General features: G+C 44.2%; 1 protein-coding gene across 2 annotated transcripts in view; it reads left to right on the top strand.

Annotated features, from left to right (window-relative positions):
* The window catches only part of LOC124797969 (zinc finger protein 184-like), a 362,232-nt gene that overhangs the window by 195,811 nt on the left and 149,987 nt on the right, over nucleotides 1-16,434 (top strand). For both annotated transcript variants that reach the window (XM_047261138.1, XM_047261137.1), the window contains exon 8: nucleotides 2,875-3,198. In XM_047261138.1, coding sequence (XP_047117094.1) covers nucleotides 2,875-3,198 — 324 coding nt within the window. The remainder of the gene's footprint in view (nucleotides 1-2,874; nucleotides 3,199-16,434) is intronic.

Here is a 16,434-nt window from a genome sequence, read left to right as displayed (position 1 = left end):
AATTACGATTGCAGGTCTTTCTGTGATTTGTCAAAGGCATTTGGCTGCATGAACCACAACATCCTATGGTGTCACTGATGATACTGCAAAAATGGTTCAAATCATATTTCACAAACAGGAAACAGAGGGTGGCAGTATGAGAGACCAGTCGTCATCAGATTGGGAAGTAGTTACCTATGGTGTCCCACAAGGGTCCGTTTTAAGGAGTATTAGTAAATGGTTTATATCTAACCCCTTGCCATTAAACTTTTGAAAGACTTACTACATGCTGGGCTGTTCTTGAGTACTGCTCGAGTTTTTGAGATCCGTACCAGGTCGGGTTGAAGGAAGACATTGAAGCAATGCAGAGGCGGGCTGCTAGGTTCGAACAACACATAAGTGTTACAGAGTTGCTTCGAGAACTCAAATGGGAATCCCTGGAAGGAATGTGACATTCGTTTCAAGAAATACTATTGAGAAAACTTAAAGAACTGGAATTTGTAGCTGATTGCCAAAAGATTCTTCCGCCACTGACATACATTGTGTGTAAGGACCACAAAAATAAGAGAAATTAAGGCTCATACAGAGAAATTTAGACATGCGTTTTTCCCTTGTTCTTTTTGCGAGTGGAACAAGAAAGGAAATGATAGTAGTGGTACAGAGTACCCTCCGCCACTTTCTGTACAGTGGCTTGTGGAGTATAGATGTAGATGTAGATGCAGTTCAGAACATGAATGTATATAAAGTAGGAAGATGTCTGGATGAAAAAGGTATTAAAACTTAATAATTAATTCAGTTGGAACAAGCATGCCACAGAACATCTAAACAAGTCCTGATTTGCCATGCGTATCTCATCAGAAATAAGTGATGTAAAAATTATAAAAAAAGCTGACACACTTTGCATACTTTCATTCCATAATGTGCTAGTGTCATATTTTGTGGTAACTCTTCAAGTCAGACAAAAGCCTGTTCCAGATACTGCTTCTCAGTATATTTAATGTTTAATGAGATACATTGTAAATAATATGTTCTTTTTTCCGACTGACAGATCCATTCACAAAATCAGTGTAAGGAATAAGAACAATGTACTAGTCTGGAAAGGGATTCATTTTTCAGGAATACTCATTATCAATAACATACTAGCACATGTAAAAAGTTCAGCTACAAATAAAATTTAGCGTAAGAGAAGAGTGAAGGAATTCCTTGTGGCCAACTTCTTTTATTCCATCGACATGTTTCTAAACACAGATGATGTACTGTGTATACTACTACTACTACTACTACTACTACTACTACTACTACTACATTTTATTAATATCACGTTAAAAAAATCTGACATGTTCCACACCCACAAGGATCTCCTCAAAATCAATACATGAAACAGAGAGTTCATCTAATGTAATCTAATCATGACTGTGTACAAGGCTACTCTGATTATAGTTACTGCCGGGTTGCCTTCGGCAGTGACAGGAAACAAACCATTAGTGGCAAAAATTTCTCTGACTTTTAGAACTTCTACTGGCTTAGAACTAGAAACCTAGGGCTCACTAAAGTTGACCTATGTGTAGTATTTGTAAACACTATTTGAAGGTCAATGTCATTTTGAATTCTTCTTCTCTTTCCCTCTACCCCCTCTCCCTCCCCTCCCCCTCCCCTCCCCCTCCTCCCTCACCTCCATCTCCCTCTCCCCCTCCCCTTTCCCATCCATCTCCCGCTCTCCCCCTCCATCTCCCCCTTTCCCCTCCATCTCCTCCTCCCCCTCCATCTCCCCCTTTCCCCTCCCCCTCCATCTCCCCCTTTCCCTCCCCCTCCATCTCCCCCCTTTCCCCTCCCCCTCCATCTCCCCCCTTTCCCCTCCCCCTCCATCTCCCCCCTTTCCCCTCCCCCTCCATCTCCCCGTTTGCCCTCCCCCTCCATCTCCCCCTCCATCTCCCCGTTTGCCCTCCCCCTCCATCTCCCCCTTCCCCCTCCCCCTCCATCACCCCCCTTCCCCCTCCCCCTTCCCCCTCCTCCTCCATCTCTCTCTCCCCCTCCATCTCCTCCTCTCCCCTTCCCTCTCCATCTCTCTCTCTCCCCCTCCATCACCCCCTCTCCCCCTCCCTCTCCATCTCTCCCGCGCTCTCACCCCCAGTCCCTCTCTCCCTCCCCCTCTCCCTCTCTCTCTCTCCCCCTCTCCCTCTCCCTCTCCCCCTCTCTCTCTCTCCCCCCTCTCCCTCTCTCTCTCCCCCTCTCCCTCTCTCCCCCTCTCACACCCTCCCCCTCTCCCCCCTCTCCCTCCCTCTCTCCCTCTCTCTCCCCCTACCACTCTCCCTCCCCCCTCCCCCTCCCCCCTCTCTGCCTCTGCCTCCCCCTCTCCCTCTCCCTCCCTGCTTGTGTCCCTCAACCCGTCCATCTCCCTCTCTCTGTTTCATGCAGTGTAAATGAAAGGTAGTTTATTACTATGCTAATGTAGAAGCAGATGCAAGTTGACCCTGTGAAACTGAGAATATTTAAATGACTCATAAAAATACTGTAAATGATGAGAAAACTTGAATTCCAGGAATAAGAAAGCTGGGTTGCACTTTAATTTGAAGGAATGCAATGAAATGCTAAGAAAAATGCAATATCTTGACTTCTTATTTGTTTTTAGTTTAATTTTGAAAATTGTTATTTAATTCTACTTTTCTCTCACTAGTTTTTTAATTTATTTCTGTGGTTTGTATGTTATGCAATTGCTTTTACTGCATCGTCATTATAAGTAGGTGTTCAGCACTATCTTAATTACATATTATACTGTTTTATGTTTACCTGCAAGTGCTTTTGTAAGGGAGTGATGGTGATACTGTTGGTTGTGCTTAACTTATGATAAGACATTACAAAAATTATATTCATTTGTTTTCATCTGATTTGCTTCAGAATATGCTTTCCAGTGTGGAATTCGCAGCAATTCAGGGTCCTGAAGTGCAATATACTGGCTGTGAAGTGGCTTTGGAAAATAGTACTGTTTGTCAAAATATTGTTATTGACTACACCAGTGATAGTATACAGTCAAATACTCTGGATAATGTGAATGAAAGAGAAGATTCAAGAAAGACACAACCTGAAAATGTTGCAGTAAACAAAAAGACACATTTTAGTTCTTTATTGAATCCTAGACTACCACCCAAAAATTGTGGTGCTGAAAGAACACGCCAGGATCTCCATGTAAAGATGCAACCCCAGCAAAATTCAAAATCTATGGTAAATATAGTATTCTTCTTCTGCTTTATCATCCACATACTTTGTTTGACTGATTTTTTTAACTGTAGTATGAATAGATGAATCTGTGGGTGTTACACCTCATTTTACAGAGTTCTCGTGGTACGTAACTGCAAGAGTAGTAGAATGAAAACAATGCAAACAATTGAATGTGGCTTCATTCTTTTTAAGTCATATACACTAAAGTGCCAAAGAAACTGATATAGGCATGCATATTGAAATACAGAGATATGTAAACAGGGAGAATACGGCACTGCGATCAGCAACGCATATATAAGACAAAAAGTGTCTGGCGCAGTTGTCAGATTGGTTACTGCTGCTACAGTGACAGGTTATCAAGATTTAAGTGAGTTTGAATATGGTGTTATAGTCAGGGCATGAGCAACGGGACACAGCATTTCCGAGGTAGTGATGAAGTGGGGATTTTCCCTTATGCTCATTTCACAAGTATACCATGAATATCAGGAAAATGGTAAAACATCAAAACTCCAACATTGCTGCGGCCAGAGAAAGATCCTGCAAGAATGGGACCAACAATGACGGAAGAGAATCGTTCAACATGATAGAAGTGCAACCGTTCCACAGCAGATTGCTGCATATTTCAATGCTGGGCCATCAACAAGTGTGAAGAGTATGAACTATTCAATGAAACATCATCAATTTACACCTCGCCTGGGCCCGTCAACACCGACATTGGACTGTTGATGACTGGAAACATGTTGCCTGGTTGGACAAATCTCATTTCCAATTGTATCGAGTGGATAGATGTGTACAGGTATGGAGACAGCCTCATAAACCCATGGACCCTGCATGTCAGCAGGGGACTGTTCAAGCTGGTGGAGGCTCTGTAATGGTATGGGACATGTGCAGTTGGAGTGATATGGGACCCATGATACTTCTAGATATGACTCTTGTCAGGTGACACTTATGTAAGCATCCTGCCTGATCACCTGCATCCATTCTTGTCCATTGTGCATTCCGACAGATTTGGGCAATTCCAGCAGGTCAGTGCAACACCCCACATGTCCAGACTTGCTACAGAGTGGCTCCAGGAACACTCTTCTGAGTTTAAATGCTTCCGTTAGCCACCAAATTCCCCAGACAACGTTATTGAACATACCTGGGATGCCTTGAATTATGCTATTCAGAAGAGATCTCCACCCCCTCTAGTCTTATGGATTTAACGACAGTCCTGCAGGATTCATGGTGTCAGTTCCCTGCAACACTACTTCAGACATTAGCTGAGTCATGTTGTGGCACGACTGCGTGCTCGTGGGGGCCCCACATGATGTTAGGCAGGTGTACCAGTTTCTTTGGCTCTTCAGTGTATAATAAAATGGAAATTATTGTGTGGAAGTGCATCTAACATTTAAAAATTTATGTCTTATGAAGAGGTGCCCACTTTATAACAACCTTCATTCCAAGCCTGTAGAAACTACAAGGATAAATATTGTGGGTTAACGATAAGGTAGTCAGGTTTGAAGTGGGTCATAATTTTTATTCCTTAAGATGTTAGGAAACATTGTGCGATTCTTAGCATGTAATTTTATTCTGTTTGTTTCTACTTCAGTGTTGTTCTTCCCTTCCTGTTTCATTGACAAGTTTAAAGAAATATGTTTTTGAGTTAGGTTTGAAGAAACTGCCGTGAGGCCACATCCGAGATGTGGAGGCAGCTTTGCCTGCAGCTATCGAGTGTGCAGGGTGCATTTGGAGTTTTTTGCAGCGGCATGATTGCACTAAAATCTTCTTGATTGGTGGAGCTAGCCATCGATAGCTCAAGGATCTTATTGGAATTGATGCGGCTTGAAAACCGAAAAGATTTTATCCCTTTCAGGGTGCAGTCATCTGCAAATTGTGGCTGATGTCAGCACCAATGACCCCTGTCACATGGGTTCTGAGGCCATCCTCAGCTTTTACAGGCTGCTGACCTCACACGAGGGGTGCAAGCAGAGCTCGCTATTTGCAGCATTGTTCCCAGAGTTCATCAGGTTCCTTTGGTTTGGAGCCGAGTGGAGGGTCTCAACCAGAGTGTTAGTCAACTCTGTGGCAGTCTTGGCTGCAGATTTCTAGACCTGCATTATTGTGTGGGGATTTGTAGGACTCTCCTTGATAGGTCAATAGTGCACAGTACAAAGGAAGCAGCTACTTGTGTAGCAGAGAACTTGCAGAGTGCACATGAGGATTTTTAGGGTAGACAGTATTTTGAGGTTCTCTGATGAACACAGTTGATAAGCAGCAAGGGAAGTCACACTGGATTCCGTGTAAAGACACTTTAAATGTCAAACTTTTATCAGTAAAGTGTCGAAGTATTCGTAATAAAGTTCCTGAATTCACTGCTCTTCAGGAAAGTTCCCACGCTCAAATCATTCCTGAGACCGAGAGCTGGGTGAAACCTAATGTGGAAAACTCTGAGATATTTAGTGAGTCATGGAATATATATCGGAAAGACAGATTAGAAGCCATGGGAGGGGGAGTGCTGATTGCTGTTGACAAAAATATTGTCTCTATTGAGGCCGAAGTTGTGTGTGACAGTGAAGTTACCTGACAAAATCAAACAATGGAAAATCCAGAATGGAAAGTAACAACTTACTGAAAAGGATAGTTGCTACTCACCATATAGCAGAGATGCTGACTTGGAGAAACATTGTGAAGCTATCTAGTTGCATATAACAGTGTAGGTGAAATCAAGTTAATTGTTGGATGTTTTTATTGGGTGCCTGATTCCGCTGTGACAGTTCTAGTCATTCAAAAATAGTCTATAGTCAGTAGTGCGTAGATCATCCATTACTAGTTGGAGGTGACTTTAATCTGCCAAGTAGAGATAGGGATGCCTGTGGATTCATTGACGAGGAGTAGAGACAGACAGTCATGCAAAGTACTTTTGAACATGTTTGCTGAAAACTGTCTTGAGGAGCTAGCTCAGCAGCCCACCACAATGGAAATACCTTAGACCTTGTAGCTATGAATAGGCTGGACCTTATCAACATTGTCAGTATGGAAACGAGGATTAGCGATTGTGATGTCATTGTAGCAACTATGATTACAAAGTTAATAAATCAGCCAAGAGGGCTAGGAGAGTGGTCATGCTGTATAAAACAAATAGTAGTAGAATTATGGGGAGATTTTAAGCAGATTGTAAATTGTGGTCTGGCGAGCTATGTGCTTAGAAAATGGATAAGGGATGGAAAAGACCGATCATGGTTTTGACATATGTGAGATGCTGAGGAAGCAGAGGATGTTGCACTCATGGTTCAAAAGAGAATGAACAAATAATGACAAGCAAAGATTATTAGAAATTCGTGCATCAGTGAAAAGGTCTACATACAAAGCAATATAACAGCTACCGCTATCATACCTTAGCAAAAGATGGGGCAGAGAATCTGAGAAAAATCTGGTCATATGTAAAACTGTAAGCTAGTATAAGGCCTCCATTCAGTCCCTTGTTGACCATCTGTTGTGGCTGTTGTAGGTAGCAAACCAAAAGCTGATGTTTTAAATGTCATGTTCAAGAAATCGTTCACAAGGGAGAATTGTACAAACGTTCCATCATTTGACCAACAGACTGACTCCCGTATGGACGAACATACTAATAAGCATTCCAGGCGTAAACAGCTGAAAGATTTGAAAGCAAATAAATCATGAGGTCCGGCTGGAATCCCACTTTGGTTTTACAAAGAGTACTCTACAGCATTGGCCCCTTACCTATCTTGCATTTATTGTGAATCTCTAACCCAGCACAAAGTTCCAGGCGACTGGAGAAAACCACAGGTGACTCTCATGTATAAGAAGGGTAAAAGAACGGACACACAAAATTACAGACCAAACTGCCTTACTTTAATTTGGTGCTGAATCCTTCAACATTTTCTCAGTTCGTCTATAATAAACCTTCTTGAGACTGAGAAACTGATGTCCATGAATCAACATGGTTTTAGAAAGCATCACCTTGCCCTTTTTTCACGTGATATACTATGAACTATGGATGAAGAGCAACAGGCTCATTCCATATTTATAGTTTTCTGGAAAACATTTAACACAGTGCTCCATTGCAGACTGTTGATGAAGATATGAGCTTATGGAGTAAGTTCACAGATATGTGAGGGGTTTGAAGACTTCTTAAATAATAGAACCCCGTAGGTTGTCCTTGATGGTGAGTGTTCATGAAGACAAGGTTATCGTCAGGACTGCCCCCACGGAAGTGTGATAGGACCGCTGTAGCTCTCTATCCATAAATGATTTTGTGGATAGAGTGGGCAGCAATCTGTGGTTGTTTGCTGATGAGCTGTAGTGTACAGTAAGATGTCGAAGTTGCGTGACTGTAGGAAGATAAAAGACGACTTACACAAATTTTCTGGTTGGCAGCTAGCTCTAAATGCGGAAAAATGTAAGTTAATTCAGATTGGTAGGAAGAACAAACCTGTAATGTTCGGATACAGTAATATTAGTGTCCTGCTTGACTCAGTGATGTCATTTAAATACTTGGGCTAACATTGCAAAACGATATGCAATGGAACATACACATGAGAACTGTGCAGGGGAAGGCGAATGGCCGACTCCGGCTTATTGGGAGAATTTTAAGAAAGTGTGGTTCGCATGTAAAGCAGACTGTACATAGGGCTCAGGTGCAACCTATTCTTGAGTACTACTAGAGTGTTTCGGATCCTTACCAGGATGGATTGAGGGAGGACATTGAGGCAGCTCAGATGTAGGCTGCTAGATTTGTTACCGGTATGTTTGAACAACACCTAAGTGTTATGGAGATGCTTCAGGAACTCAAATGGGAATCCTTGTAGGGAATGTGACATTCTTTTAAGGAACATTATTGAAAAAATTTACAGAACCGGCATTTGAAGCTGATTGCTGAATGTTGATGGTTTTGAGAAAGCAACCAGCCAAAAATGTATTTTAAGTTCCTTAATTCAAAGAGTACCATTACTGGTTTCGAATCATTACGATTCATCGTCAGATGGCTTTCATGACCACATGTGTTTTGTTTTTTACTGATTAGTTATCCTAAAATATAAATAATACATAATTATAAGCATGTCAAAAAGATGGTTGAGTTACAGATTTGCATTGGGATGTGACTCGCATGAAATGTTGGTTTGGGGTACTTGTTTTCATAGTTTTCGTCCAGCAGACAACGTTTGTATCGCTGCATTCACATAATTGCACACATAAACTTGCATAATTGAGCGCTTCAGGTTTGTCACTAAATGCATTTCTACCACATTTGTATCGTTGTACACGTAAATTTGTATCACTGAGCACTTCAGCTTAGTCACAGAACAGACTTTTAACATGCACCACATGTTTTGATAGATACATAGTGTTTGCAAACATATGAGTGTCAAAGATGCTATTATATATCGTAATATTACAAAGATGCTACATGTTCGGAAAAAGATCATATATTCACTTATGCAACTGAAACTTCTTTTACACTAGTACAGAGAGATTTTTATTTTGTGAATATTAGAGTGAATACTGCTACACTAATCACCTTATATATATATATATATATATATATATATATATATATATATATATATATATATATATATATATATATCTCTCTTCGTGGCAAACGAATCTGCTCCAGTCCGGAATCCCTGAATCATTACACCAACAACCTGAAAACAGCTTTCGCATCCCGCAACTACCCTCCCGACCTGGTACAGAAGCAAATAACCAGAGCCACTTCCTCGTCCCCTCAAACCCAGAACCCCCCACAGAAGAACCACAAAAGTGCCCACTTGTGACAGGATACTTTCCGGGACTGGACCAGACTCTGAATGTGGCTCTCCAGCAGGGATACGACTTCCTCAAATCCTGCCCTGAAATGAGATCCATCCTTCATGAAATCCTCCCCACTCCACCAAGAGTGTCTTTCCGCCGTCCACCTAACCTTCGTAACCTGTTAGTTCATCCCTATGAAATCCCCAAACCACCTTCCCTACCCTCTGGCTCCTATCCTTGTAACCGCCTCCGATGCAAAACCTGTCCCATGCACCCTCCCACCACCACCTACTCCAGTCCTGTAACCCGGAAGGTGTACACGATCAGAGGCAGAGCCACGTGTGAAAGCACCCACGTGATTTACCAACTGACCTGCCTACACTGTGATGCATTCTATGTGGGAATGACCAGCAACAAACTGTCCATTCGCATGAATGGACACAGGCAGACAGTGTTTGTTGGTAATGAGGATCACCCTGTGGCTAAACATGCCTTGGTGCACAGCCAGCACATCTTGGCACAGTGTTACACCGTCCGGGTTATCTGGATACTTCCCACCAACACCAACCTATCCGAACTCCGGAGATGGGAACTTGCCCTTCAGTATATCCTCTCTTCTCGTCATCCGCCAGGCCTCAATCTCCGCTAATTTCAAGTTGCCGCCACTCATACCTCACCTGTCTTTCAACAACTTCTTTGCCTCTACACTTCTGCCTCGACTGACATCTCTGCCCAAACTCTTTGTCTTTAAATATGTCTGCTTGTGTCTGTATGTGTGGATGGATATGTGCGTGTGTGCTAGTGTATACCTGTCCCTTTTTCCCCCTAAGGTAAGTCTTTCCGCTCCCGGGATTGGAATGACTCCTTACCCTCTCCCTTAAAACCCACTTCCTTTCGTCTTCCCCTCTCCTTCCCTCTTTCCTGATGAGGCAACAGTTTGTTGCGAAAGCTTGAATTTTGTGTGTATGTTTGTGTTTGTTTGTGTATCTATCGACCTGCCAGCGCTTTTGTTCGGTAAGTCACCTCATCTTTGTTTTTATATATAATTTTTCCCACGTGGAATGTTTCCTTCCATTATATATATATATATATATACACACACACACACACACACACACACACACACACACACACACACACACACACACACACGGTGCCTTACCGAACAAAAGCGCTGGCAGGTCGATAGACACACAAACAAACACAAACATACACACAAAATTCAAGCTTTCGCAACAAACTGTTGCCTCATCAGGAAAGAGGGAAGGAGAGGGAAAGACGAAAGGAAGTGGGTTTTAAGGGAGAGGGTAAGGAGTCATTCCAATCCCGGGAGCGGAAAGACTTACCTTAGGGGGGAAAATGGACAGGTATACACTCGCACACACACACACATATCCATCCACACATACAGACACAAGCAGACATATTTAAAGACAAAGAGTTTGGGCAGAGATGTCAGTCGAGGCGGAAGTGTTGAGGATCACCCTGTGGCTAAACATGCCTTGGTGCACAGCCAGCACATCTTGGCACAGTGTTACACCGTCTGGGTTATCTGGATACTTCCCACCAACACCAACCTATCCGAACTCCGGAGATGGGAACTTGCCCTTCAGTATATCCTCTCTTCTCGTTATCCGCCAGGCCTCAATCTCCGCTAATTTCAAGTTGCCGCCACTCATACCTCACCTGTCTTTCAACAACTTCTTTGCCTCTACACAATGTATTAACACCACTCCTTTTAATACATTTACACGTTTTTTCGAAATTTTCCCGAATTTCTCCGTCCTTTAACGTGTTTCAGCGGCAACACAACCACCTAACGTTCATGCACATCGCTGTCTACCAACCCAAGTTCACCACAGGATCAACTTAACCAACACTTTTTCGCCTTTGTCATACCAGATCTCCAGTTACATTCTAGTTCACCCTTATCTCTCCCCATATATTTTGATCTTTCATTTTCATTTCAACCTCATGTTACACTTTCCACCTTCTAATACCATGTCACCCTCACAACACCCCCACAACGACCCCATTAAGTTTTATTTACATTCCCTCCGCAAACATGCCTTCACCCTAGCCAGATTACGCTCACATATTTTATTTTCTCAGGCTTGTCTGTCATTTGGTATAACCCCCAAAGGCCTCACGCTTAAAGTTCCCATCTCTGGCTGCAACCCTTCTTTCCATCAGTCCCTATACCAGTTCCAAACTGAACAATCCATTGCCCTCACCCACCTAATCCTTCACCTACACATCAACTCAGCCAATGAACACACCCGTCAACTCCTATCCCTAATAAAAGTCCTCAATCTTTCCTCTCCCACATCCACACCGGCTATTCAGAGCATCCTCCTACAGGCCAACCGCAAATTAGAACAGCATGCCACCCTTCAACTCAAAAAACTATCCAATCTCCTGGTTTCCCACCTCCGGAAAGGCAACTCACTCACCCTTCACAACCTTTCCAGCAAACCTCAACCACCTCTCATTGCACACAAACTCAGTCTCTCCCATCTACTCAGTCTCCCACTTCCAGCTCCACTCCCTCCAAAACCTCAAAATTCCAATCAACACAATCTGGAACCACAACACCCTAATTCAGTAGTTAACCTTTCCTCCAAACCTCTCTCCCAATCCGAAACCTCTGTCCTATCCAAAGGCCTCACCTTCAGCTCTACTCCCAGATTCAACCAAACAGCCCTCGTCAAAGATTTACTGTCCTACACTCGTACTCTCTGCTGGAAGTATCACTTTGCCACGAAGAAAAATGATCCTAATCCTACCCCTAATGATCCAACTCCCCAAGACACTATCCAAATTGAACCCTGCCTGGAACAGTTCCGTCCTCCGTCACAGCGGGACCCACCTCCTCTTCCTCAAAATCACCCTCTCCAAACCTTCCAGGAATTTCTCACTTCCAGCCTTGCCTCTCAATCCTTCTTAAAAAACCTTAATCCTACTCCCAACATCACCACTGCTGAAGCCCAGGCTATCCGTGATCTGAAGGCTGACCGGTCCATCGTCATTCTTCCGGCGGACAAGGGTTCCACGACCGTGGTACTTGATCGACGGGAGTATGTGGCTGAGGGACTGCGTCAGCTTTCAGACAACACCACATACAAAGTTTGCCAAGGTAATCCCATTCCTGATGTCCAGGCGGAGCTTCAAGGAATCCTCAGAACCTTAGGCCCCCTACAAAACCTTTCACCTGACTCCATCAACCACCTGACCCCACCGACACCCCGCACCCCTACCTTCTACCTTCTTCCTAAAATTCACAAACCCAATCATCCCGGCCGCCCCATTGTAGCTGGTTACCAAGCCCCCACAGAACGTATCTCTGCCTACGTAGATCAACACCTTCAACCCATTACGTGCAGTCTCCCATCCTTCATCAAAGACACCAACCACTTTCTCGAACGCCTGGAATCCTTACCCAATCCGTTACCCTCAGAAACCATCCTTGTAACCATTGATGCCACTTCCTTATACACAAATATCCCGCACGTCCAGGGCCTCGCTGCGATGGAGCGCTTCCTTTCACGCCGATCACCTGCCACCCTACCTAAAACCTCTTTCCTCATTACCTTAGCCAGCTTCATCCTGACCCACAACTTCTTCACTTTTGAAGGCCAGACATACCAACAATTAAAGGGAACAGCCATGGGTACCAGGATGGCCCCTTCGTACGCCAACCTATTCATGGGTCGCTTAGAGGAAGCCTTCTTGGTTACCCAGGCCTGCCAACCCAAAGTTTGGTACAGATTTATTGATGACATCTTCATGATCTGGACTCACAGTGAAGAAGAACTCCAGAATTTCCTCTCCAATCTCAACTCCTTTGGTTCCATCAGATTCACCTGGTCCTACTCCAAATCCCATGCCACTTTCCTTGATGTTGACCTCCACCTGTCCAATGGCCAGCTTCACACGTCCGTCCACATCAAACCCACCAACAAGCAACAGTACCTCCATTACGACAGCTGCCACCCATTCCACATCAAACGGTCCCTTCCCTACAGCCTAGGTCTTCGTGGCAAACGAATCTGCTCCAGTCCGGAATCCCTGAAGCATTACACCAACAACCTGACAACAGATTTTGCATCCCGCAACTACCCTCCCGACCTGGTACAGAAGCAAATAACCAGAGCCACTTCCTCATCCTCTCAAACCCAGAACCTCCCACAGAAGAACCACAAAAGTGCCCCACTTGTGACAGGATACTTTCCGGGACTGGATCAGATTCTGAATGTGGCTCTCCAGCAGGGATACGACTTCCTCAAATCCTGCCCTGAAATGAGATCCATCCTTCATGAAATCCTCCCCACTCCACCAAGAGTGTCTTTCCGCCGTCCACCTAACCTTCGTAACCTCTTAGTTCATCCCTATGAAATCCCCAAACCACCTTCCCTACCCTCTGGCTCCTACCCTTGTAACCGCCCCCGGTGTAAAACCTGTCCCATGCACCCTCCCACCACCACCTACTCCAGTCCTGTAACCCGGAAGGTGTACATGATCAAAGGCAGAGCCACGTGTGAAAGGACCCACGTGATCTACCAACGGACCTGCTTACACTGTGACGCATTCTATGTGGGAATGACCAGCAACAAACTGTCCATTCGCATGAATGGACACAGGCAGACAGTGTTTGTTGGTAATGAGGATCACCCTGTGGCTAAACATGCCTTGGTGCACGGCCAGCACATCTTGGCACAGTGTTACACCGTCCGGGTTATCTGGATACTTCCCACTAACACCAAGCTATCCGAACTCCGGAGATGGGAACTTGCTCTTCAATATATCCTCTCTTCCCGTTATCCACCAGGCCTCAATCTCCGCTAATTTCAAGTTGCCGCCACTCATACCTCGCCTGTCATTCAACAACATCTTTGCCCCTGCCCTTCTGCCTCGACTGACATCTCTGCCCAAACTCTTTGTCTTTAAATATGTCTGCTTGTGTCTGTATATGTGTGGATGGATATGTGTGTGTGTGCGAGTGTATACCCGTCCCTTTTTCCCCCTAAGGTAAGTCTTTCCGCACCCGGGATTGGAATGACTCCTTACTCTCTCCCTTAAAACCCACATCCTTTCGTCTTTCCCTCTCCTTCCTTCTTTCCTGATGAGGCAACAGTTTGTTGCGAAAGCTTGAATTTTGTGTGTATGTTTGTGTTTGTTTGTGTGTCTGTCGACCTGCCAGCACTTTCATTTGGTAAGTCACATCATCTTTGTTTTTAGATATATTTTTCCCACGTGGAATGTTTCCCTCTATTTTTTATATATATGTATATATATATATATATATATATATATATATATATATATATATATATATATATAAAAAAAAATAATTTATCTAAAACCAAAGACGATGTGACTTACCAAACGTAGCGCTGGCAGGTCGATAGACACACAAACAAACACACAAAATTCAAGCTTTCGCAACAAACTGGTGCCTCATCAGGAAAGAGGGAAGGAGAGGGAAAGACGAAAGGATGTGGGTTTTAAGGGAGAGGGTAAGGAGTCATTCCAATCCCGGGAGCGGAAAGACTTACCTTAGGGGGAAAAAAGGACAGGTATACACTCGCACACACACACATATCCATCCACACATATACAGACACAAGCCAAACTGAGCAATCCATTGCCCTCACCCACCTAATCCTTCTCCTACACATCAACTCAGCCAATGAACACACCTGTCAACTCCTATCCTTAATAAAAGTCCTCAATCTTTCCTCTCCCACATCCACACCAGCTGTTCAGAGCATCCTCCTACAGGCCAACCGCAAATTAGAACAGCATGCCACCCTTCAACTCAAAAAACTATCCAATCTCCTGGTTTCCCACCTCTGGAAAGGCAACTCACTCACCCTTCACAACCTTTCCAGCAAACCTCAACCTCCTCTCATTGCACACAGACCCAGCCTCTCCCATCTACTCAATCTCCCACTTCCAGCTCCACTCTCCCCAAAACCTCAAAATTCCAATCAACACAATCTGGAACCACAACACCCTAATTCAGTAGTTAACCTTTCCTCCAAACCTCTCTCCCAATCCGAAACCTCTGTCCTATCCAAAGGCCTCACCTTCAGCCCCACTCCCAGATTCAACCAAACAGCCCTCATCAAAGATTTACTGTCCTACACTCGTACTCTCTGCTGGAAATATCACTTTGCCCAGAAGAAAAATGATCCTAATCCTACTCCTAATGATCCAACTCCCCAAGACACTATCCAAATTGAACCCTGCCTGGACAGTTCCGTCCTCCGTCACAGCGGGACCCACCTCCTCTTCCTCAAAATCACCCTCTCCGAACCTTCCAGGAATTTCTGACTTCCAGCCTTGCCTCTCAATCCTTCTTAAAAAACCTTAATCCTACTCCCAACATCACCTCTGCTGAAGCCCAGGCTATCCGTGATCTGAAGGCTGACCGATCCATTGTCATTCTTCCGGCGGACAAGGGTTCCACGACCGTGGTACTTGATCGTCGGGAGTATGTGGCTGAGGGACTGCGTCAGCTTTCAGACAACACCACATACAAAGTTTGCCAAGGTAATCCCATTCCTGATGTCCAGGCGGAGCTTGAAGGAATCCTCAGAACCTTTGGCCCCCTACAAAACCTTTCACCTGACTCCATCAACCTCCTGACCCCACCGACACCCCGCACCCCTACCTTCTACCTTCTTCCTAAAATTCACAAACCCAATCATCCCGGCCACCCCATTGTAGCTGGTTACCAAGCCCCCACAGAATGTATCTCTTGGCTTGTGTCAGTATATATATTTGTGGATGGATATGTGTGTGTGAGCGAGTGTATTCCTGTCCTCTTTTCCCCCTAAGGTAAGTCTTTCCGCTCCTAGGATTGGAATGACTCCTTACCCTCTCCTTTAAAACCCACATCCTTTCGTCTTTCCCTCTCCTTCCCTCTTTCCTGACGAAGCAACCGTTGGTTGCGAAAGCTAGAATTTTGTGTGTATATTTGTGTTTGTTTGTGTGTCTATCGACGTGCCAGCACTTTCGTTTGGTAAATCACATTATCTTTGTTTTTAGATATATTTTTCCCACGTGGAATGCATCTCACAAAATAAGCATCAAACAAAAAAACTGCCAAGAACAAAACTTGTCTAGCTTGAAGGGGGAAACCAGACGGCACTATGGTTGGCCCGCTAGATGGCGCTGCCATAGGTCAAACGGGTATCAACTGTGTTTTTTTTTAATACATATTTGTGTAGTAAATAAAGAAATATGAATGTTTTAGTTGGACCACTTTTTTCACTTTGTGATAGATGGTGCTGTAATATTCACAAACGTATAAGTACGTGGTATCACGAAACATTCTGCCAGTGCAGGCGGTATTTGCTTCATGATACATTACCTGTGTTAAAATGGACCATTTACCAATTGCGGAAAACGTCGCTATCGTGTTGATGTATGGCTATTGTGATCAAAATGCCCAATGGGCATGTTCTATGTATGCTG

Source organism: Schistocerca piceifrons, chromosome 5, assembly GCF_021461385.2.
Source record: "Schistocerca piceifrons isolate TAMUIC-IGC-003096 chromosome 5, iqSchPice1.1, whole genome shotgun sequence".
NCBI lineage: Eukaryota > Metazoa > Arthropoda > Insecta > Orthoptera > Acrididae > Schistocerca > Schistocerca piceifrons.
The sequence above is the reverse complement of the archived record's forward strand: the minus strand, read 5'-3'. Positions and strand labels throughout refer to the sequence as shown.